This window comes from Lycorma delicatula, chromosome 10, assembly GCF_047948215.1.
Source record: "Lycorma delicatula isolate Av1 chromosome 10, ASM4794821v1, whole genome shotgun sequence".
Lineage (NCBI taxonomy): Eukaryota > Metazoa > Arthropoda > Insecta > Hemiptera > Fulgoridae > Lycorma > Lycorma delicatula.
Window position 1 is genome coordinate 27,372,532 of NC_134464.1, and position 26,669 is coordinate 27,399,200.

Below are 26,669 nucleotides of genomic sequence, written 5' to 3' on the forward strand. Positions count from 1 at the left end.
AGAAGTGAAGACGTGATTGTGGACGAGACGCTGTTACTCTTTTACTGTTGTATTCAATCGGATTTATACTCAGGCTATCTTACATAATCCCCACTTACTACTTTACAACCGTGCGCACTGTATAAACTTACTTATTGTGATAAAGAAAGAGAGAGATAGAGAAGAAATTAGTGAGCGAAAGAGTAAGAAACCTCTTTTACCTAGAAATAATCCTCTCTCACCCCCACATGTTACGCGGCGTGTTCAATTAAACAATATATTTTAACTGTTCGAATAGAATCATCGGTGCGGCGTTCTGTCCGTTGACTAGGGCGTACCTTTCTCTGCATATAAAACACCACCGACTTACTTACATTGTGTTCATTAACTATCCAACTCTTGCACTATTATCATCTGATTATTTCTTTTACAACAGATTATTTTTTTTAATTTTCTACAAAACAGAAAAATGATCTCTGTAAGTACCAATATTTTATTTATATAATTTTTTTAAAAATATTTATTTAATTTTTTTTTTAAATTCATTATATATATTTTGTTTAAATATTAATTATAAATTTATTTAACCGTTTGGTAAGTTTTATATTTATAAAAATCTATCTTCAATCACTAACGAATATCAAATTAAAAAAAAAAAATTAATAAAGAAGTTATCTATCATTCTTCCGGGTAAAAATTCTAAAATTTGTCTTCTATGAGAATATTTTCTAATTTTATTTAATTTATTTTTTCTTTTCCTTAAATTTTTTTCATACACTCTTAATGATCGCTATTCATTCTAGGTTTTTATATAGTTGATTAGCGAATAGTGAATATAACTCATCAATATACTTTTTTATATAACCGATCTCCATAGCGGAATGACAACATTTCGGTATTTCATCAGAAAGTTCTGGGTTCGAATCTCGGTCAGCCATGGCATTTTTTTTCATACACTACAAAATTCCACTTCGATATTCCACGCACAAGCTTTTTTCAAGCATTATGTGGCGATATCATCAAAATAAAACAAACAAAATATGTATGTAAGGTTTTTATCATCAAAATATAATAACCCCCTTTTTGAAAAATTATAAACATTAAATTATAATTATATGAAATATTTTCAAAAACATCTTTGTGGTTTACAATGTTTCATTAATTAAAATATTTCAACTTATAAAAAGCATATTTTTCTGAAAAGGGTTGAAATTTCAGCAAAATGTTTTTTTGAAAATTTTCGTATTGTAACAATTTTTTCCTTTTAAATATTTCTAAAAGTATATAAATCACAAAAATTATTTTTATCTAGAAGAAATAAAATTTAAGAGATAGCGAGCAAACTTTTTTTTACATTTTATTTAAAATAAAATTATGATTTTTCAATCTTATTTTTATAAATAACTTTCTTATTTTTATTAAAAAATCACTTCGCCTTTCATCAGAAAGTTCCGGGTTCGAATCCCGATCAGGCATGGCATTTAATAACACTTGCTAGCGAGATGAATAATCATCTCTCTAAGTAGATTTTTTTTAACTTCAATAGTCATTTAAACAGTTAGAAATTAATTCTCTTTTTGTTGCTGAATTTATATGATTTTGTAGATAAGAAAAAAGAAGCGTCATTTTCAATATAACTTTTGGCTTTGTACACTTCAATAATGCTTTCCACGCATTCTATAGCTAAATCTTGTGGGGATAGTTAAAACTAAACTAATATTCAGGATGAACTTTATACGAACCGTCGGGATGAAATATATTACTTTTGTAATATATTTAATTCGACGGTTCCGGGTTTGAATCTCGTTCAACATAACATTTTTCACTCGCTAAAAAATATTCCCTTATTTATATATAAATAATTATATATTAATTTTTTTTTAAACTAAGATAACTATTCAAAAGTCTTTACAAGGTTCCGGAAAATTTAAAAGGATTAAATTTAAAAGCGTAAAGACCTAACTATTACCCTTGATACAAAAATTATTGTTTGCCAGGTTTTTGGTTTTAAATTTGTCGTTGTAAGTTTTCAAAAATATTAATATAATAAATTTATAAACTCAAAATTATTTTTAAACAATCATTTGTATATAAATTATATATATATTTTTTTAAATAACAGATACATTTTTTTAAATATATCGTACGATTTATCTTTTTGTGATGATTTTATTCGAAATTATATATATTCATTTCTTTTTATGTTGTGAATTTTGTATAATTTCAAATTATAATTACATATTTTCTGTTGGTGTGATATGCTTTACCTTTCCTAATACATTATTCCTTAACTTTACCCAGCAATAAATAGTTTATCTTCTTTTGTAGTGCCCTAAAAAAAGTAGCTTCTTTTTAATTATTTTTCATTTAATTTCATACAGCGGTTTCATATTTTTCACATTAATTAATTACAATTAATCCCGGTCTACCACCCTTCGGTCTTCTTCTACTAATCGATTTATTAAAGTATCATTTCGAATAAATTCATTATTTATAACAGTTCATCTATTCGATGCTTCGTTCCAATTTAAACGAATTATAAATTTGATTTTTGAATCGAATTTTTCAACATCATTTACACATCTGAATTTATAAATATAAAATATAACTAATCGATAATAATATTAATTATAATAAATACTCTTATGTTCGTGCATTAATGAAGGAATAAATTTCTCTAAACATTTTAGAAAATAGTAAGTGCAACCAAGATAATTAATCATAATAAAATTTTGGTATTTCAAAAAAAAAAAATTGAAATTTATTAAAAATTGCTAATTGACATTTTTAATGTAGCAGATACGGATTGTTCTTGGTTACTATTATATATATGTAAATATTATGTCTTGTTATATATTTATGTATTACTACTTACAGTTACTTTTTTTTTAAACGAATCTAAAGATTGACTTTTATAAATTTTTTTTGTAGTTATTAATTTCCTTAGTTAGGAAACGTAACAACTGTATCAATATGAAATTCTTATGATCAATACTTAAAAAAACAAAGGTTTTTGGGAATTTATTTTTCTTATTTTACCCTTCAATGAAGGGGGTGTTAGATTTAGAGAAAACTTTACTTAAGCAAATTTTTTAAGCATAACCTGTGTATGAATATTTTTAGAAAAATGTTTCTTAAAATTTATTCCTCATTTCTAAAAAATATATATTTTATTTTTTGGCTCTAACTCTTTTAATTTTTACTATTATAAGCTGGTTTTTTTTTTTAACTTTTCTATAAAGATCTTTTTTATATACTATATATTATATATATATATATATATATACACACACATATATTGTATATTTCATGCATTGATGACAAAATAAATAAATAAGGTATATATGTTAGTCACATATCTTGTTTCCTGTTCCTTTTTTTTTTATAAATTTCCATGGTTTTCTAAAATTTAATTAAACATTTAAATGAGATCTAAATCGGTATGTGGTTTTTATCTGCGTTTTTTTAAAAGGAAAAACATATTAAAAAGTGATTGTACACAATGAAAAACTAAATGAAAAAACTCAAGTAATTTTATCTAAAAAAATACTTAATAGATTAAATTAAAAAAATAAAAACGATAAAATCATAATTTACAAGTTATATTTATACTATTTGTTAAGGGCAGTGAATAGGTGCGAAACGTTATGTACTGATCTATATAGAATATTGCATATTCTCCAGGCGCAATCTGTTATCATCGTGTATATAAGTCATATTAAAATTTATTTCACTCAAATTAAAACAAAAATGATATTTTTTTAGAATAAATAATTTTAAATAGTTTATATCAGTACGCGCTTGCTTGCATGACTGATACTTTCTTATATCTATTTTTAAAAAAAATACTATAATTTATAATATCAAAACCTTATTTTTAACTGTTAATACATCGGTTATTGTTGTGCAAGTTTAAAAAAAAGGTCCATTTAGACGGATAATAAGGAATTAGATTCGTGACCTGTATCTGATGTGAAGACCTTTTGAACTTTGACTTAGTGTATGTATTAGATTTAAATCACTTCACTGTTTCACCTTTTATTTTCATACGTATGACCACAATTACAAAACAGTATACTGGAGATAAGCTTTCCCGGTCGTGATTTATCTGTACATTGTTACGTCAAATAGAACATATAATAATAATAATAATTTTATTATATAACTTTTATTTCATCAAATAAAAAAATATTTTTATACGTAAATTATATTTTTTAGTCTGTAGGCTATCGTATATATATGACTGTATCCAAAATAAAACGAACATCACTTTCTTATGTAAGAATTTTATTATTATTATTATTTTATTTATGGAATTTTTTTTTATGTATTTTACTGAAATGATGATGAAACAGGTGTTTTTAAATATATTAGATTAATTTAGAAACTAAAATTTTTATTTTTTAAATGAATATTTAGAAAACAGCTTCTTAAATCAATACCGAAGTAAATTTTAATCTAAAAAAAAGTTGATGTGTATATCCACTATATATATATATATATATAAATGGTATTTTGAACAGACTACGAAAATTCTTGTTTCATTTTTACAAGTTTCAAAAAAAAGAGGGAGTTTGCAATCTGACCCAAACTTTTTTTTCCAGTTTTCATAAAACTGAACTGGGTTTACAGGGTTTCAATATCGATTATTCTATTTATTTATCTAGTCGTTCAGGTGAAAATGAGCTTCATCTAAGATAAACATATAGTGGATCTAAACTAAATTTGCATCGCCATCCAACGCTGCGATATTTCTTTACAAAAATTCATGCGAGCAAACAAATCAACATCTTTTAATTTCTGAACTTAATTTTATAGGGGTGAAAACTTAAGTCCTTACAAAAGATTTGATGGTTGATGGTTCACTGATATGTACGTTCAATCGCAGAACGTTTTGAATTGCGCGTTAAAGCAGTTAGAACTCTACCAACCTATGACAACTGTTTGAGGTTGGTCTAGTGGTGAAATCGTCATCGAAAATCAGCTGATTTCGAAGTCGAGTTTTAAGGTTCAAAAGTTAGTAAAGGCTTTTATACGAATTTAAATGCTAAATCGTGAAAACCGGTGTTATTTGATAACTGTATTTCAATTAACTACAGATCTAGGAATGGTCGCCCTGAGACTGTACAAAGCTACACTTCAATTATTAATCGTACATATCATCGTCTGAAGGAGGATGATATGTACGAATAGATTATATCAGCCCATGCCGAAGAAGATTAACAGATTGCGAACTAACCTTCGTAAAATTTTCACGGAATCACCTTTTTTATAAAATTATGTAAGATAGAAAGTACGATGTGAACCTTACGCTGTTTAACGTTTATTATATGGTTTTACATGACCGACAATATATCAGTTCAGCTGCCTCATCCAAAGTCAAATGAATCACTTAAATTAATATTTCCTCTCTTCAATGACCGTGTCTTTTACTTCTATATTCTACATTTATGAATTATTTATATATTTTTTCTTTTCTACATTACATGTTTTGAAATAAATTTGTTTCTGTTAATTATTTATATATATATATATATAAGGGGGAGAGAGAGAATTTTATTGGGATATTCAAAGCATATTTACAAAAAAAATAAATAAATAGTTAATTTGAAAACTTGAGATAAAAAAAACTATATATTCCCCAACCCCCACATTCGAGAGGGCCTTAACTCACTCTTGACAGTCATTTTGTATTATTTATCTATATTACTTTTCATAATTTTATCAAGAAATACTTTTCCAACATTTTGTCTTTTGTGTTTCTAACGAGTGGATATTTTTTCTTAAGGACATTGTTTTTTATATATATATATATCTGTATTTTAAATTTTTTAAAAATGAATCTAAAAAATATAAAATAATTGTTTTAAACAATAACAAAAAAATGATTTTAAGGAATATTTCTAAAATATAAAAAAATAATATATATTCGATTATTCTCATTTTTTAAGTCAGATCCAAATTAAGGATTTTGAGGGTGAGCAGTTTAGTTCAAAAAAAGCCCCCGAGAACAGATACAGGGTTTCTTAAAGAAACAACCTTGCTTCTGGAATTCTGTGCCATGTAAAGTACCCAATTCAGTTTTAATTTTCATTTTTTGAAGCCAGTTAAAAATTAAGGATACTGAAGGTTACCCTTGCAGAAAAAGACACCTGCCTTGTAACAATCTCGGACGCCACACCACTTTGATTCTAGACCTGTTAGGCTTTACCGGAACTCATCTTTTTGTATTTTGGGTCAACCAAATACTAACCATAAAAAAGTCCCTGACAAAATATAGAGGTTTCTTAAAGAAACAAACTTGTTGATCCTTACAATTAACTGTGTGGCATATGTAAATACACAACTTAATGTAGTTTAAATTTCTACTCTATGAAATAAGATCATAATAAGGATACTCAGGGTTAAAAGTAATAGTAGTAAAAGTACCTGAGAATGGGTACAAGATTGTTAAAAAACAACCTTGCCAACTCTTGGAATTATATGGTAAATGGAAGTAATCAAATGAGTAGTTAACCGGTCCACCCCTTGGACTTATCAATTACGACATTCAATTACGCATTCTAAGGCTAATTTTTAAAACCACTAGACTAATTTTTATCCTTTTATTAAAAAGATAAAAAGGATTGTAATGTAAGAAAGAATTATCTTTCTTTCTATTTTCCTCTCTTTGCTCTTGGATATAAGAGTATGTTGTTCACATATTCTTTAATTAGACATTTAAAATGGCTTATTTCCTGTTTAATAGATAATATATACAAGGATTTTTCTTTTACAACTCAGTAGCATAGATTCTTATTAGATATTATTGTTTTAATTTTATAATACTTCTCATATTTTTTTTAATATTAAATTAGTTGGTAGTGGAGGATTTGTTGATTTTAATTATTCTACTTGCAATTTTAATATTGGAATAAATGAAAAAGAGATTATCTTAAATTTATAAATGGCGTTTATCATATTTTATCACTGATAAAATAGTTTGTCTTTTGTTTTCATTTTATCAGCTTATACTTTATCCTTCTTCATATGTTCAAGGAAATATAAAAAAAGACCGGAAATTACATGATATTGATTTTGCATAAAAGCTAACAGTGGGGCAAATATCAGCTGATTTTGAAGTTTTGAGAGTTCTAAGGTACAAATCCTAGTAAAGGCAGTTTTATACAGATTTGAGTACTAGATCGTGGATAGCGGTTTTCTTTCAATTAATCACACATCTCAGGAACGGTCGAACTGAGACTGTACAAGACTACATTTTATTTACATTCTCTACATATCATCGTCTGAGGTAATACCTTATGGTGGTTCTGGAGGCTAAACAGAAAAAGAAAGTGGAGCAAATGATATATCTGAAAAGTATATCAAGTTGTTAATATAATGCCATGCATATGGATCGTTTCAGATCCAATGAAAGACACATTTACTTTTGTTTATATTTTTAATTCCCATTGTTAATGTTCTTTAATCCCTGTTTTTCAATTCACAACACTATTTCTGAAATGGATCAACCAATAATTTTATATTTCATAAAATAAATTCCTCCCTTCCTACATAATAGATAGTTAATTATATATTAAAATACACACATCTTTAATGTCTGACTAATTAACTTTTTACGTAAGAGGTATTAATAATTTTTGTATACTAAGGCAAAAACTTATTGCCTTTAAAGTATTTTATATGGTTTTGTTTATACTTTATTTATATTACACAGGCAAAGTTATATGTTTCCTAAACATTACGGCATTGTTATTTTATGTTGATTCCTTGCTTTTCTCTCTGGTAAAAGAAATCTGCAGATTTCTCCAAATCATATCCAGTTATCAATTGGCCAATCAAGTATAACCACAACTTCTTTTGCCTATTATACTTAAAAAAAATACCTTTTTCTTTTTTTTGTATTTTAAATTGTATATCATTTGAGAAATGATATAGTTAAATAACATAAGAATTTCAAAAACCTTTATCTTTATTCTCAGTTAGAAGTCTAGTCAGGCTGGGTATTTTTCACATGTTACAAAGTTATACTTTAAAAGAGATTAAATAATGTTAGCCAGTATTTACTAACAAAAAATAAGCAAGCTTATTGTGAAACAACAGATGTAATTTTTACTATAATTTAAGAGATTTTAAAAAAAATTTAAATCGTCAAAATTAATTTGAAAATCATTATAATAAAATTCTTAATTTATGAATAGCTTCTTTTTTTATTTTCTATTATAAATGAGTGAAAGCAATTTATCTTATGTCTTTTATAGTTACATAATGAGTTATGAAATCTGAATAACTTGTTTTAAATCATTAAGTATGATAAACAAACAGTATGCAATGATGATTTTCATAAATTTAAATTTTACATTTTGGCTTTATTTTATTCACTTTGAGAGATAAATATTTAATACATGCCCGTAATAAATATGTATTTAATAAACAGGAAGTTTTTTTAATAAGCATTTAAAAAAAAAGATAATAAATATACCTGAAAAGATTTGTAAATAGTATGCTTGTGATATTTGTTATCATTGTGCTAATTGATTAGCAACCATTACAGTACAGTTTTTAACTTGCTAATAAGGTTCAGTTTTTCATCTACATAATTCTTGGTATCTATATTTAACACTTTTAACATTGAACATTTACTTTATTAAAAAATATTCTATCTAGTAGTTTCAGGTTGTTTATTTATTAATTTTAATGGGCATACATTCAATTACAATAACATTTATTGTTTAAGATGATGAATTGTTGAAAATATGTCACACTGGTGTAAGATTTTGCTAATTATTTTGCAGCTTCACTCAATTGAATGATTTCTTTGTATTTTAACTATCCTCATCATTGTTTTATACAATTAACCATTTATTAATAATACATATAAATACACTGTATATTATAAAATCACATATAGAAAATGCTCATAATGCACAAAAATGAAAATCATAACTAATGCACATTTCAACTGCAAAAAAAATTATCATCAGTAGTTGTAAAATTAGTAAAATAAAAAATAAAAGCAAAACTTAAAAAAAGAATATTAAAAAATTCAGGAAAAAAATTGCCAATGAATTTATATTAAAAAATGTATTTCTACTTTATTAATGAGATAAAATTCAAAAGACAAGATGAATCGGCATAGTCAAAATTCATTGAAAACTGTTCATAAAATAAGTTTATCAGAAACTATACCTTTTACATATGTTGATAATAGATTAATTAGAAATTGAGTTTGAATTAAACAATACATTAAAAATAAAAGCTGACAATAAATTTAAAAAAAGCTGACAACTGTGGTTGTTTCTGATGCACAGCTTACACACAACATTATTTAAAATTCTTATAATTTTATTTAAATATATTTTTTCATTTATTTAATTCAATGATTCTAACTAAAGTGTGCGCGCATAATTAGTACGGCTGCAGTTGTACTAGCAGCGACAGTCGACACTAATTAAACTAATATAAATTTCACAACATACATAGAACAAATTTTGCTTACAAAGTTGGCAGACTGGTTTGAGACCCAGCCAAACCAAGTTACGCTTTTTACACTTTAAATATTATAAATTTATTTAATTCTACCACTCATCTGTGACGTTACAGCATAGTAGACCAGTACAACAGCATTTTTTGGGGTGGGGGTGTGATTTTGCAGAACATCTTTGCAAATATTGTTATTTTTCAATCTTTAACAAATGTGCCTAAGAAAAATATGATCTTAATTAGGCAAAATCTTGAGATACTAAGGGTATCCTTGCTCTATAGCCTCAACCCCCTTGACCTATTGTTGAAAACTTAATGGCATCAATGGCATATATAGAAGTAATCTGACCAAGTTTGGCCAAAATCGGTTAAATAATTCTGAAGATATAAGGTGATTTATAGACCAACACTGAACACACACACGCACACATTAACATCCAGAAAATTTCCAGTTTTTTGGGTTCCTTGGGTATCAAAATTTCAAGATCCGGTGAAAACCACACATCCCCAAATTGGACCAATATTTTCTCTTCAAGGGCAGTAGCTCTGCTACAGGGCTATCTAGACGGGAAAGTAAAAAGACCATAAAATCATTTACTTAGTATAATTTTTATTTACAGTAAAAAACATTTGTGTGAAAGCTGGAACATTCATGATATTCTGTATTGTTTAATATTATTTTTTTGGTTTCCTATATAAAAGATGTAGATTGAGGATACTTTTGGTAGGTGTTAAAGTGTTTAAACTACATTTAAAGCAAACATATCACTTTTGGGTAAAAATCTGAATTTAGGGTTAAGAAAGAGGTTATACCAATGCTATGTATGTAGCATCTTGTTGTATGTAAGTGGAACATGGACCATGAGAAACAGGGAAAAGATCTGTGTCGAGGCTTTTAAGATATGGATGTGGAGAAGAATGTAGAAAGCAAGATGGATGGATAAAGTGAGTAATAAGGAATTAATGAACAGAATTAAAAAAGAAAGAGTACTTATGCTCCAAATATATAAAAAAAAGGAAACCAGTACAGACATGTGATTAGAGGAAGTAGAATCTCAATAACTGCTTTGGAAGGTAAGAAATAGAAGAAAAAAGCGAGAAAGAAGAAGGATGAAGTTAGTAGATAAGGTGAAGACTAGGAACTACAATGGGACGAAGAAAAAGATTTTGGACAGGGAAGGACTGAGACAGTAGTAGCATAAGAGATCTGCTGCCAGGCCGAATACCAGATGTGAAGATCACTTTAGAGTAATACTCTCTAAAACAATATTGTGTAATTATTCAGATAACAACTGTTCTTACTTTTATTATTTATAACAATTAAAATATTATCTACATAACTTTCAGATCTTTCATGAACACTATACATACATGTCTTCAAAATCTGGAAGTGATTTATGATTTAATAGTAGATTAGTTTTTGCTATAACTGAGTTGAAGCAGTGTATAATTAGTTCACAAGAGATAGGGGAAAATTCTATTAATTTATTTACTCTCTTTGTCTTGGCCTTTCTTATGCTGTGATGTTTGTAAAAGCCTAATTTATAAATAGACCAATCAGTGTTGCTTTCTCTAAGAGTAACAACGTCCACTATAAGGTATCTTTGTATCAACTGAGTGAAGATGTTATCTTACTTATAGAGCCGAATATCATAAACTTAACAGTAAGCTTCATGTGATGATATGGATCAGTATGTTCAGCTAAACAATAAAAAGCAATAGAAAATTAATTTACTTCTTACTTTCCCTAATATGCTTAGTATTTGGATGCGTGTTATTCTTGAGAATCATTACATTATTTTCAGTAGCGAATTGTGTCACATATAGAATTAAGTATAAACTTTTGTAGTCTAACACAACATACACTTTTTATATAAATTACTATCAAAAAAATTACTAAATTATCAGTACAATATGATTTATTGTATACATACACAAATAATCTTTCTATTTACATATTTAAAAAGGCATAAAAATAATTAACCCACAACAGGAAGTTAGTTGTACCAGTTATGTAAATTAATAACAGATCATTTTATTTTGTTGTACTTGTTTAAAATGTCTGAAATAAAAACAATAGTACATTGTAATGCATAATTTTTTTTTTAATGTTTTGTGTTCAGTGTAGTATAACGTTCATCAAATGTAATTTCTATTTCTTGATAAAATGAAATTGTAAGTACAGCAATTATTACATAATTTAAACAACACAATTTTTATGATATGTTTCTCATTTCCGTAATAATTATATTTTAAGTGTTACAGAAACCGAATCGTTAAGAAAGAAAAAATTTTTTTTCATTATTAAATATTACTTGTTTTGCTATGCTGGATAATTTTTACATTCTATTGATTTTACTGCAAGTTTATATTAAAAAATAAAATGCACATTTATAAAATAGAATAAAAATTTTTAAAGAAAATATAAAACTAACCTCAAAAAACCAGTAAAAATTAATTTTGAAAGGTTACATTAAAAATTATTATACTTCTAATATTATGAAAAAGAACTTCTTATGTTTTATGTCAAAAAAATGTATGTGGTTTTAAATCAATCTAATCAAAATTAGAATTCATATTAAATCATACAATGATATAAAATAATTTACATGACCTACCTGGTTAAAGTAATAGTTTTTATAATATTTATTTTGAATGTTTCAGTTGGTATTACTTGGTCTTGCTGGTGTAAGCCTGGCTGTTCCAGTACCACAACAAGCTGCAAGTAAGCAGACAGTGCCAATTGTCTCACAAGATCAAGATATCAACTTTGATGGAACATATCACTACAGGTAAATGAATAGACAAAAAATAAGGTATTTACTATTTAATAAACCATGTGCATACTTAAGTCCCTTTGGCATTAGCTGTGATGCTAATCGAAAAAAGTATAAGTAAAATGAACAATATAGCAGGTGACTTTGTTATAAAACAGTCTTTATAAATTGTTGTTTGTGAGTTATAAATATGGTTTACAATTTATAACAAGCAACATAAGATAAATAGATATATAACAGGTTAGTCAACTTAGTCCAGTAATCACAGACCAATTGTACTTAATTATAAATTTCTTGCATTTGATATTACTATCAATAATTTTTAGTTGTCTAAAAACTGAGGTACAACTTACACAATCATTTTTTATTTGTTCACAGTTATCTACTTTAATTCATTACCATACTTACCCAATTTTACATCCATATTTGTCATTGATAAGTTGTAAAAATAACCACTAACATTTTCATCAAGTGCAGTTTTGCTGATCTTTGTTTAATTTATGTTGTTAAAACTGTATATTATTATTGTATATGTGTTTTGAAGTTATCTCTTAATTATGCGACAACTTGTAGTGAATAAAATGAAAATATGCAATTAAACAGATGACTGATACTTAACATAACTTATAACTGCTTGCTATATGTAACTGTACGAGTGTATGCAGTCTGATTATTGCTGTATGACTAAAGCAGCCCTATGGTGGATTTGAGTTTGTTACACTTACTCTACACTAAATGTGGCCCTAAATACACCAATGGAATATTTATGAAGCAGTAAATGAGTCATTTTCAGACAATGTACAATCAAATATTGTTTTACGGTGTACCATACTTGCTTTTAATAATTAAATTAGCTGTATAATACTCAAAATAATATACTTACATAGATTATTTTTATCTCCAATTGTAAAAAACTCATTAACACCAATGAAGTAAACCATAAACCTGAATTATTAAAGCCAATAATGGGTTTGTATTGAATTATAAGTAGATAAGTTCAAAAGAGATTAAAGACTGATTAGAAGATCTTTGACTAACCTACCAGTAACCTTAATAAGTGATACTATTTCCTTCAGATTGTTTACTGGTAGAATATGCTTAATAGTAAAAATATGCTTAAATACTATTTTCCTCCTACTCTGCTATTGTTGAAAAGTTCATTACCAAATAATAAAGCTTCAGCACCAGCTTTTGAAATTAGTCAGCCTCCGCATTCCCATTTCTCTTATTTGCACATCTCTATAGTGGTCGACATGAAAGATGGTGCTTGTGTTTAAACTATTGTATCTCAGTTAAAATAATCACACAATAAAAATGAAGATATTGTTGGAAACTGCAATTATTTTTACGTTATCTGGATTTGGCTGATTTTAGTTACCATCATTTTTTTGAAAACTTGGGATGTGAAAAATGGAAAACTCATGATTTTTTTGAGAACGTCAACTTTGAATTATTATAAAATCAAAACCAATCGAGGTAGAAATTTTCTACTTTTTGACACAGATTTAACGATTTTTCTCAATAATTATAATTAAGATTTAGCCCAAAACTACTATTATTTAAGCGGACAGATTGTTTTTTTATGAAACAACCCTTATCTTTAGTTTCAATGAATATTTTATGAAAAAAATACATCGTTGTAATTCTTAAAAGAATTTTAATTAGACATCAGTATTTTGAAAATAATGGAATTTAATATTAAGCTATTAATTGAGGTGGAAAAGGTATGAAACAATCATTAAAAAACTACAGTTGCAACTATCCTGTTCATTGATTCAGACATTCATTGATTCTTGTTCATTCATACAGACTACCGACACAGACATGTCATTAATATTGCTTTTCACAAAGTGTTATCAGATTACTTTTTTGTTAATATTATAAATTATAATTTTTGTAAATCATAATTCCTGAGTATTTACAAATGTAAATACTGTTATTATTACTACTGTTAGTGTTTTTTCATATATATGTTTTTTTACAGCCAAATATTCATAATATTTCTATCAAAGACTCAACTGAATAAAAAAGAATAAAGATTACAAAAAACTCATTAAAATCATACCAGCTAGCGTTATACAATTTTAACTCTGAAATTTAAAAAAACGTTTAACTGCCTAAATCGGCCGAATCCAGTTGGCGCAACAATATTGCAGTTCCAACGATACCTTCACTTTTATTGTGTGATTTTTTTAACTGAGATACAGTAATTTAAACACAAGTACCATCTTTCATAGCAACCATTATAAAAAACATAATTACTTAATTTGAATTCAATTAGCTAGAAAGTTGAAGTTCAAGGAACATTACAAAATGAACTTTGATCTGAAATTCTTTACAGGTATATTTTTTATGTTCTTTCTGAGAGAGAGATCCTGGAAATGTATTCAAAAATTTGATAGTAATTCATTATGATTAGATTTTTTTAAATAAGAACTCATTTAGAACCCTTCAAACTAAAAACTAACATTATAATTTCTTATGGTCATCATTTCAAATTTGTTTTTTTAAAATTGGTAGTATATTAATATATTGTAAAAGAGATTTTATAATTGTTATATTAACATTTTGTATCATATGATTTAAGCTTTGAAGGCGGAGATGGAACACGAGCTTCTCAAGAAGGCCAATTGAAACAGACTCCTGATGGTGCTGGTGAAATATCACAAGGATCTTTCTCATATGTTGGTGATGATGGTAAAAATTATGGTTTAACATATGTCGCTGATGAAAATGGATTCCAGCCATCCGGTGAACATCTTCCACAACCTCCAGAAATTCCACCAGCAATCGCAAAAGCACTTGCATTTCTTGCGACTAAACCACCATCAAAAGATGATCAGTAAATCAAATTTCAAAATGTTTATTTAATTATAAATAAAAAGGACTGTGTACATTTACGGGTATATAATAATAAAAATAAATTAAAAAATTTTTCAGTATTAAAATAATATAGTAATTAGTGTTTGTATTGATGGACCATTCACTTAAAAACGTAATTTTATGTTAAAAGAAAAAAAATTGTATTTTGCCTGCCTACTTTATGTTTGTGCTTAATTATATTTTAAAATGAAGACTCATTGTGATAAATGTATTGATATGAATCTCGATTTCTTTATTGTTGGGAAATTTTTATTACAATTTTCATTAATTTCATGAAATTTTTTTAGTATATTTAAATCTGTGTTAAATGTCTTGTATTATTTTGTAAATTGTTTTGCAATCAAATTGTATTAGTGTTATAGTGCAAGAAAAAAAAAAACATGTATATTAATTCTAAATTTATTACTAAATTATGTAATATGTATTAATTTAAATAAATTTATAATTTTTTTTAAAAAAAGATGTGTTGGTGAACAAATTTTTTGTTATTTTCCCTTATATGTGTAAAAAATGCTTTATCAAATATAGGCTATTTATTTATTTGAATTAATATAAAACTATTAATAACAGTAACAAAATTTAACATTCATCTACAAAAACATAACAGTAATATACCTTAGCATTTTCAATTATTGTTACAACACATTCAAATGATATATACATTTATGTTGCTATTATGTCAAAATACCTAATCCTTCCTTGCCAATTTATTTATCATAAATAAAAGAAATGTTGAATATTTTCATGAAGACAGACTAAAATGTTTGTCATGACTTCAAAATAATAATAAATTTTTAATCTTGAAAATGACGTAACAATCAAAGATGCTAAAGGTATTAAATACAATTATATTTTTCGGCTAGAGATTACTGTTAACATCTTTTTACTTCCCTTGGTATATAGTTAAATATGTATTAAACTAAATACATACAGTATACTGTATAAGGGAAAGTATGCTAACCAGTTAAATTTTGTAGATCTTGGCATTTCATGACCTAACTAAAAAAAAAAAAACAACTTCAGTATTGAAAAATTCTAGAAGGACTAATGTAATATGCATGATGTTGGCCTGTTTTTTTCCCACTGTCTTCAGAATGGATGGACTGATTTGGATGAAATTCGACACAATGATTTCTGTATATGGGGAATTTATGCCATTTTGGTCACAATCAGGAGGCATGATGGGGACTTTATATGGCCTCATAACTTAAACTTCTCAAAAGTTTTTTCATGTAACTTAAGCCCTTTAGGTAACTAAAATACTTTCTGATGGTGTTTAGTCTTATTCAGCTCATTTAATTGCTCATTATGAGTGTGAGGGAAAAAACTATTTTTTCAATAATTTTCTACCTTTTCCATTGTTTCTGGACTTAAAAGTCACATTCTTGTACTAATTAGATAATTCTATTACATTAGTAAGTCACTTATGTGTTCGGGCAATTTCACCTATAGCTGGGGGAAAATCAGTCTATTTTTTTCCTTTTTTTTCATCAGTTATAATTTTGCTTGATATCTTCAGTCTTGATTAAAAGATTTTCTATGAAATGTTACATGGCGACATCTGAAAATGGATGATGCCATTTAATTTTGATTACAATTGGTCAAGAGGGGGAAGATATGGTCACTGAGAGGGTCCCCTAGTAGTGGAATAAGTAGTAGTCTATTGAGGACAAAGCCCACTATAGCCAGAACTTTCATTTAAATTAAAGTTTTCCAATTTTATTCTTTTATTATGTGCTTATTATTAATATGCACACTATTATATGTGTGTGAAATGAATAGAAAAGTATAATTTATGATTAAAATGACACCTAAGCTAATAGAAAATCACAAAAAATAGGTTAGATTAAAACTTTTTGACAAATTAACATCAACAGCAGTAACATGTCCATCTGTTAATTTTTGTAAAAACACTCATATTCAACCTATTCCTTGAAGCTTGACCAAAAGGTAGGATAGGAAGAGCTATTTTTGTTATTTAGCATTTCATTGTTTTTTGACTCATTTGTCAATAATTAAAATTTAAAATTGAATGCACACAGTTTCACATTAAAGTTTAACTTCTGTAATATTATATGTAATTTGACTAGTAGATTTTATCTATCTCTCTACTGAATTATGCCTTTTAGGTAGTGATATTAAGTTCACTAATATAACAAATTGTAAGTGTTAACTAATGGTTTAATTTTTATCACTTTAATAACTGATTAAGGATTTATTGTTTATAAAATATTTAGTTCTATCAAATCAGTTCAATTCTATTACCATTTTTTACTGAGAAATATTTACTGTTAATAAATATTGTTACATGTGTTAGTATCTTATGTTTTACATTCAGTTTAAATAACATTTTATTTATATCACCTTGTGTAAGTTGTTGATATTTTCGGATTTTGATGGTTACCTTTTTCATCACTACTGTCTTTATTTGTAGTACTACAACCAATATGGTGTCTTGATTTCATATGCCTTTCAAGATCTCTTCTTCTTACTAATATTTTACTGCACAACTCACATCTGTAATTGAAACAATAATATAGTTAAAAATATAATATATTGTAACATTCTCTTGTAGTGAAAATTTAAAAAAATTCTGCTTTTAAAAAAATTATCTGAATGAAACTAAATTTTTTAGAAACTATAATTAATGTGTATTAATAAACTAAACTATAATTAATAAACTATAATTATAGTATATTGTAAAACTTTTTCCAGTGTCATAACAAGACCTAAACAATTTTGTTAATTTAATCAAATTATGTCAAAAATGAAAAACAACAATTAAAAAAAAATGCCTGTACCTTGATCTACCTTGGGTGAATCAAAAATACGATTCACTCAAGTTCTCCTCGATTGTAACCTAGCTAGACTTCTTTTAATTTATTTGATTAATTTTAAAATATCATATATCTCAAAGATGGATACCAGGTAGCTTGTTTATTAAGCATGACCCTGTATTGGTTTGATTAATAACAAATTTTAATAAAAATTATGACAAGAGAAAATGTTCAAAGCTTTTTTCTCTCTGTTACTTTAAATTTTTAGTATATTTATCTTATATGAGTAAATTCATATGAAAATGTACTTTATAAATAGATATAAAAAATGGTTTTTATACAATACAGATCATTATCTTCCTTATAACTATTATGTCCTTGTATTTTACTGCTTAAGTTAGATTCATTATTTGAGTGGAAAAATTTAAGATTTTATTTTTGAATAACAGGGTGTTTTAAAACAATTTTAATAACAATAACAATTGTCTTATCATTTGTTACGTGTTGAATAATATCAAAGTTCGGAATGTCAGTGGAATTTTGTACCAATTTTCACTATGATCTAAAATGCATCTGAATATAAATATACTTAGAACAGCAATTGTGTATGAAATATGGATGTAACATCAATACAATACAAAATGTATATCCCTAAACAGCAAGCAAATGTCAAATTTAAGATCGGTTAATTTTAAAAATATAACCAAAGATTAAAAATAATGTGAAAAAGGAAATAATTGTATTTATCATACAAGCATTTCCATAAAGGTTATTTGAGAATTTATGTTGATGACGTTGTTGTTTGCAGAGGCCACCCATCAAACATAACAAATAATGAGAATACTGACCGTTGAATTATAACCTGTTCAGAAATAGTAATTAAATTCGGAATACCAATGGGAATGTGCTCTTAGATTTCCTTCAATGATCTAAAATCACCCTGTTTAACAAGATATTGTTCCATAAATAATATCTTTAGATCAATATACATTGATCAAAAAGCACAACATATAGTAACATCACTGAACATTTGCCATGCTAACAATCATAATAGTTGATACAAAAAATAATTTAAAAAAAATCACATATAATACTGTGAAGTAAACTTACTTGTATGGTGTTTCTCCTTCAGCATGCAGTCTAACATGTTTATTTAAATTACTTGGATCACCAAATGGTCTAAAACAATATTTACATTTTAGTGGTTTAAATCCAGTGTGTGTCCTGTCAAAAGAAATAACAATTTTAGTTGTGCAATAAATTCACTATTAACAATATTAATACTTTTTATTCATATTATTACAATTCTGTAAAATGTTAAATAAATAACACAGTATTTTAAAACAACTCTTATAATAATTTCATTATTTAAGACGTAATTGAAAACATAAATATTGGCACAAAACCTAGATTCATAAACATAAACCTATTATCTTTCACAGACAATATAATAATTTTTTCAAAAGATATAGACAAAACAAAACCCAAAAACTAGATGAATGTGCAAGTAAAATTAATCTGCAAATTTTGAGATTTTGAAAAACAGAATGGTTTCCCAATGACAAAGCAAATAATATTCAAATCATTGAAATTTCCAAAAACAAAGAAATAAATAGAATCCAAAAATTTCAATATCTGGGAGAAATCATTACACCAAAAATAACTGAAAAAAATGGCATGGAAAGCAGAATACAAAAAATGGAAATAACGTATCGTCTCACAAAGAACACTTACTATAAAGAATTCATTGTATAAATATGTTGTACAAGAGTGTAGTCCTATCAGAAGCACTATATGGTGCAGAATGTTTATAGTACTTTTCAAAACAAGAAAAAATAAAAGGGGAGAAAAGAATTCTACGAAAATTATACAAACAAAAATATGAATATGGCATTTACAAATTTAAAAGTGAAAAAGAAATTTACAAACGTACAGAAAGATTTGGTGATTTAAACCAAAAAAGAAAATTAACATTTTTTGGTCAATTATATAGAATGGACAACAAATTGACAAAACAAATTTTTTTTTATGGAAACAGAACCACAAAGACCACATGGTTTGAAATGAAAAAAAGAAATGTAAAAGTTTTTAAACTAAACATCCAAGATTTGATTGAAGACAGAGATGAATTTAGAAAATTGATGCAAAAATCTAAGTTTCCAGAGAGAAAAAAGAATTGTTACAAACACAACTGAATATATGGACAGAAGAAAGGATACAACTGAGTAAAGGAATGAAAATCTTTAGGTAAATGAAAAAGAAGTGTAAATTTTATAAACATGATTCTTAGCGGTCAAAATGAAAAATAAAATGATTGCATTAAAAACGTTAAATGTACCGTTAAAGACTTAAATCTATCAGGAATAAGACAATAATCTGTACTCATTCTTTTTATATTAATTCTTAAAATTATAAACAAATGTCCCATATACATGAAACTAGTGCTATAAAAAACACCATCAGACAAGTTTTTGTCTTTCCTTAACAAAGCTCTGAGGAAATTGAATAAACATTTGGGTTTAGCAAATGAATACTCTTTCTACTTCTCATATTAATAATTCTGTTTTAAAAATAGTTCTCATGATGCAACTGTTGAACGTTTTCTAAGATCAAATGCTCTACTGAAAATTATATACGCTTTCTTTTAAACAATGAACCAGTTTTTTCAAACGTTATCAGTTTATCTTGCAGCATTACCAAATGAAAACCATCACACTAGTTTTTAAAAAATTGCATCATCCTTCAAAAACTAAAAAAAAAAAGTAGCTTTTAAACTAACTTAAACATTAAAAGAACTACTATCTTCATACAGCATACATAAGTGTTTTTCAGGTATCACTATATAATTTCTCAGTATTTGGAGATTTTTTGCTATTCAAATTTTTTTGTAGATTCTGTTAAATCAGATATTAATTATTTTAATAAACTACAAAGATGTGAGATCTTATCAAACAAGACTTGAGAAATATATATAATAACAAGGTTTCCACTTTTGAACAAACATACTAGGCAGTTTATGTATTAGCAGATTCTTGCATATTGTATAAAAAGAAAAAACCTACTCTAAAAAACAGTTTGAGTTTTATCCTTGATATTCAATAGTTACTACGGCTATTTGAAAATAAAACCATCATATATTTTATTTTTTATTATATGATGACAATTGTCATTATGTATTACATTATCATTATCATAAAATAATGAGAGATCAATTATTTTATCTTAGAACTTATTTTAATTAAGTTCTCGTACATAAATATATTAGTATAACGTTTTGTGGTTTTCCCAATCATATTTATTTTCTAGCAAGCAAGAAATGTGAATGTGATCACCTTGAAGATAAAAGGTTAGCAATATTACAATCCACAAGAATACAATCACTGTCCCTTTCTTTTTATTGAAATGATAACTTCCCTTTGTATGTCACTGGATTCAGTCCTATAAAAATGCTATTGCTAATACTAGTTTTCTTAAAAATCAATACTGAAGATTTAGGAGAACCCTGGTAACTGCTTGGCTTATAGATAAAGAATAATTTAGCATGAACAAATTATTAGAAACAGCTTTTGGTTCGATTCAGCAGGGGTTTATTTTTTGGTTTTTTTTTTTTTTACATGACCTCCAACATTTTTTTTTTTACTTACATATTCAACAAATATTTAACTTTTTTTGATACCTTTTCTACTAAAAAAGCTGAACTACAATAGCTTAAATTTTATTAGTTAATTAATATTAAAAAATATGTATATATATATATATATATATATACATTAAAATGTGGTGTATAAAAAATCATTTAAACTTGTATTACTAAAGATATCAATTATATTTATATGATATAAGAGAGTAGAATCTCAATTTACCTTTTATTATTTTTTAAGCAATAGAAAACAGTGGTTTAAGAGTAGGAATGTCTTCTTTAACTACGCTTCCAAAAGTAATAAAAAACCATAGGCCAGGTTTTCTAATTTCCAGTTTAAAAGGTCAAGTGTTAAAAAGGAAGTTTCTTATCTGGTAGATTTTAAAATCTTTGAAAGCAGAAATAAATACAAGATTTTGAATTCTTTATTAGATTTACACTTTGTATATATGTTGACAAATTTCATAAAATGTTAATTCTACTTTATAGAATTATAATAGTTAGATTATTTCTAATCTGTGCTCTGAATTAATTTTTTAATTGACTTCAAAAAAATGAGGTTATGTATTCGACCCATATATTTTTTTTTATGTTTGTTCACAGAAAACATTTTTCCTATTGATCTGACTGAAATAAATCTTGTTACAATCGACACAGCTACTTTTCACAGAGGTATCATGTTGTTGAAAAAATTTTTTAAGCACAAATAATTGGTGAAAACTAATAAACAAAATTGTCTACACTGTCTGGTGGATAGGTAGGGTCAGTGGAAATCCTGATATTCTATATGTATGTGTCATGTTAAATGATCTTCTGTAGGGCAGGTAATGTGAGTTTCTGTACAACATATGTTGCACTGTTAATAAAATCATAAAAAATAAAGATATTTCATCTTAAACCTTTCAGACCCTATATACATTATATATAACATACAACATCAGTGGGTACAGTAGCAATCTTTTACGAGAGGTGGATAAAAAAATAAGTTACACCGTTGCCGTTTTCTTGAACTGAAAAGTATATTATTAATGTCTTGTAGTGGCAGCACTGGTTGTGTTGTTGTCTTCACGCTCCCCCAGCAGCAATTCTGTACGACATTCAGTACGTGTGTAATGTTGTCAATATGGCATGTCCTGTAGGGGTTTTGTCCAGATTAGAAGTGCATTCAGCACTCCGATTTTTGTGGGCAAAAAATTACAATCATCACCAAGTTGATGAGGTATACAGTGAGAATGCAATATCATGCACCATGATCACAAAATGGTGCCAAATGTTCAGAAACATAAAAACAAATGTGAGTGACGAACTGCGCGCTGGGCGTCCTTCAACTGCACTCACAATGGGTAATGCAGAACGCGTGAACGAAATGATAACGAGTGACCGATGCATTAAAATTAGAAAAATTGTAAGTGAACTTAACATATGTTATGGTAGTTTGATTGCAATTATTCACGATCAGCTTGGTTACTGTAAGACGTGTGCATCATGGTGACACATCTGTTGACCAACAACCACAAACACGACTACCACCATTTTGATCCTCTAAAGTTAGACCTTAGAGGGAATGTTTCACTAATGATGAACTGAAAGAAGCGGTCCTTAAATGGTTAGAAATTGGACAAACTTTTTGTGGTAGTGGAATGGCAAAACTTGTCACAAGTTATGAAAAATGTTTAGAAAAAATCTTGGTGATTATGTTGAAAAATAGATAAATATATGTAGTTTTTTGTTCAATAAAAACAATTACAATAAATATGTGTTTGTTTCATAGTGGGGATGTAACTTACTTTCTGATCGTCCCTCGTAATTCTATAGACATGCATCACATTACCTCATCTTGATATTGGATTCATTTCTTTTTAAAATAATTATTGTTATAGTATGTACTACTAACTACAGTCAGGTTGTATATTTTCTTTGTGATATGTTCATATTTTAAGATTTATTTTTGATTTTTTTTTAAATTAAATAAAAATAAAAATTAGAGAAATCTTACCTGATATGTATTTTGAGACCATATTTTCTTGAATAGATTTTCCCACAATATATACAAAGGTGTCCTTGTTTTGATTTGCCAAGATTACTGACAAATGATTCCATATCGACTGCTTGTTGTGCAATTAAATTTCTTTGTTCTATACTACCCTGCATAAAATTTACTGATGGTCCTAAAATTAATTTATCTTGCGGTGATATAAAAGAATGTAAATTATCTGAAAATAATGATAACGCTGGAATATATGGATTTAATATCTTATTTTGAATATCTAAATGATCTGTTGGCACTAAATGTTTATCATTCATATGATATGGTCTAAAGGCAGATTGATGATGTCCTACTGATGATGGTCCTGATCTTTCTTGCCCTTCAATTTTAAATTTTGAGATAATATCAGATGGAGTATCTGAAATTGAAACAGTTTCAGATAACTGCGGAGAAAATGATGTCTCACTAATTTTTTTGGACTGTAATGTTTCATTTTCTTTAAGTGTTTTTGTACAGAAATCAAAATCATTAATATTCTTTACATTATTTACAATATTCTTAGAACAACTACTTGAACTAACAGAACTCAAATTTATTTTACATTTTATTAATAGATTTTCATATAATTTTTTCCATATATTTTCCATTGCAACACTTTTACAGTCTAAACTAATATGTATTTTTAATGGATTTGGAAATTCAAATATTTTTCCACATTTATGACACTTATAACTTTTCTCACCTGAAAACAAATTAATAAATGCAACACACATTAGCTTAAAATCTTCTTTTTTTTTATATATTATTTAATTGGCCAGTCACAAAAATGACCATTTCATTTAAAATAGCAAAATGTTTCATGTGGTGGCAAATTGTTTTAGAATATTTTTACATTATTAGAAGTTGTAAAATGAATTTTAGTTAATCTATTGAAATTTAAATAAAATAATGAAAAAAGGTAACTAAAGTGAAAAAAAAAAACTTGAAGGAAATATTATACAGCTAAATGTTTCAGGTAAAACAACTCATTTTTCTACAACATGTAATTATACAAGGTGCTGTGGTGGTACAAAAACTGTCACTTCACATTAAAAAAATTAATAGAACTATAATATAAAGTAATATAAAAAAATGGATTTATAAGTGATGTGAGTATTCAAGGAGAAAAGATTAAAATGTTAAGATTTGCTGATGAGACTTTTCATAGAAATTAAATTTGAAGTTGCATGAATTTATTGCCAAGAGGTTCAGTTCAAAAATAAATAATAGTAAATCAATGGTAATGAACCATGACAGAAATATGTGTAATAAAGAATTAAATAATTAGATAAGGGAACATTATATTCCAGAAATTACAGAATTTTGCCATTTAGTAAGAAAAATTACAAAGGACAAGTGAAGAAAGGAAAACAAAAAAAAAGTTGACTAGTACAATTAATGAAAGCTTTCATTCAGAAAAAAGTCTGTTGATATCAAATATATATTTAAGAACTAACTATATTTGTGTGGAGTGTAAATATTTATAGTAGTGAAACAAGAACAGGATTTAGAGTTCAAAAGTCACCTATTTCATTGAAGTAAGGATTATAATTTTGAATATTAGTTTTATTAATTAACTGGATTGCAGTCCATTGTTCATTTAATAGTAAGTTACAACGCATAACATTTTCAACTACATTTATATTATATTTTTGTCTGGAACTATTTATAACAAAATATTTTAATGTATAAAAATATGTTTACGTATTTATTTGATCAATACTGTATCAGTTTAATTAGATATTGCAACCAGTACCACATAACTTCGCATTTTTATTTATGTGTATATATATTCAGTTGTAAGAAATTACAGGATAACTGCTAAAAATTACAGCCACTGGTGAGGGAAGAATTTGTATCACATGAGAATAATGGCAAACCTCATCACCAGGGACTCATCACCAGGATCCTACAAATGAAAGAAACAGGTCACTTTGGCACTGAGGTTGGCTGTTTAAAAAGAAATTCCAAATCTGCAGTTCTTTCAAGTCAAATAATATTTTTACAAATTATTTTGGGTACAAATTCCATTTTATGAATCATATTAAAATCTTCAGTAATTATTAATTTCTTTTTGTTAAATTCAGGTTTTACTGTGAGTGGAAAGATTTGACAGAAGACAACTTTAGGAAATATTTATTAAAGATATACCTTTGATTATAGAATCCAGAGTTGAAAAGTTTTTCCTTCCTAGAGATTCTAATTATACTGGTTTTTCAAATGTAAATAAGGATTTAATCATTATGAAGACTTAATTCCAGTTTTTGGATGAAGGAAATTCTAAAATTAAATTCTAGCAAACTGATGTGTTAATCAATATAAATACAATAAAAAATTTGGATGAAATTCAAAGTTGCATGTCACTCTTCCATTTACATAGAGTAATTTTAATTGCATTTAATTTTGTATTTAGTCTCTACATTCATTACTACACATATTTCTGATACTGTCAGTTAGACAATTTTTAACATCTGGCCAAGCGAATAGGGATTATATTCATAATCAAACAATTTTTGCCATTCTGGCAGCTTCATCTGCATTTTCATTTTCTAAGATACTAGAATGCGCTGGTATCCATACTGATAAACATTGCTGCCTCATTCAGTTTAATACACACAGAATAAACAAGATGTTTGTGATATGGACATCCAGAATGTTTTTGTTCTGAGTAATAGTTGTTGTGCTTAAAGGTTCGGAACATATAAGCACTTTATCTTCATAGAAATGTTCTATGTAGCGAATAGCTTGCTATATAGAAAAGAGCTCTGCAGGGTATATACACTGGCCATATCTGGCAGGCAGTTTCCATGAATGGACTTCTCAAATTTATTTATATAGAGCATCCAACACCATGATCAGTTTTAGAACTATTAGTACAAATTTTTGTACTAATAGCCTTCAAAGCTAATTTGTCCTTCAAATTTTTGTACTAATTTGTCCTTCAAAGCTACAGATGAGTGATGAAAATTCCTGTTGGATGATAACTGGTGGTTTCTCTTTTTATTTTTCCATAAGAGAAATCTAATCTTGTACTTACAGTTGGTAAAAACCAAAAGAGGTATTTCTCTTGTAGAAATTACCAATGTATTTGGTAAAGCAATTCT

At 26.7% G+C, this 26,669-nt stretch overlaps 2 protein-coding genes across 3 annotated transcripts in view; one reads left to right on the plus strand and one right to left on the minus strand.

Moving 5' to 3' along the window:
• Nucleotides 1–249: 249 nt before the first annotated feature.
• Nucleotides 250–15,478, plus strand: LOC142331112 (endocuticle structural glycoprotein SgAbd-3-like). 2 transcript variants are annotated; one of them, XM_075376788.1, is made up of 3 exons: nt 250–457; nt 12,127–12,254; nt 14,827–15,474. In XM_075376788.1, exons 1-3 carry the CDS (start codon nt 449–451, stop codon nt 15,083–15,085), a joined length of 396 nt encoding a protein of 131 aa, XP_075232903.1. In that variant the 5' UTR covers nt 250–448; the 3' UTR covers nt 15,086–15,474. The 2 variants fall into 2 exon arrangements, with proteins under 2 accessions (XP_075232903.1, XP_075232904.1); XM_075376789.1 differs by lacking the exon at nt 250–457 and having other exon boundaries at nt 12,118–12,254; nt 14,827–15,478.
• A 1,943-nt stretch (nt 15,479–17,421) lies between these two features.
• Nucleotides 17,422–26,669, minus strand: part of Prdm13 (PR/SET domain 13) — a 36,679-nt gene continuing 27,431 nt past the window's right edge. The window contains exons 5-7 of the mRNA XM_075377726.1: nt 23,536–23,944; nt 19,010–19,123; nt 17,422–17,639 (exon numbers count right to left, since the gene is read on the minus strand). Of these exons, the coding sequence (XP_075233841.1) occupies nt 17,483–17,639; nt 19,010–19,123; nt 23,536–23,944 (680 nt within the window). The 3' untranslated portion in view covers nt 17,422–17,482. The remainder of the gene's footprint in view (nt 17,640–19,009; nt 19,124–23,535; nt 23,945–26,669) is intronic.

What these genes read in the sequence shown, in the direction of transcription:
- LOC142331112 (XM_075376788.1), top strand. An exon ending in GATGGAACATATCACTACAG is followed by an intron (nt 12,255 to 14,826) that starts GTAAATGAATAG and finishes ATATGATTTAAG; the next exon opens with CTTTGAAGGCGGAGATGGAA.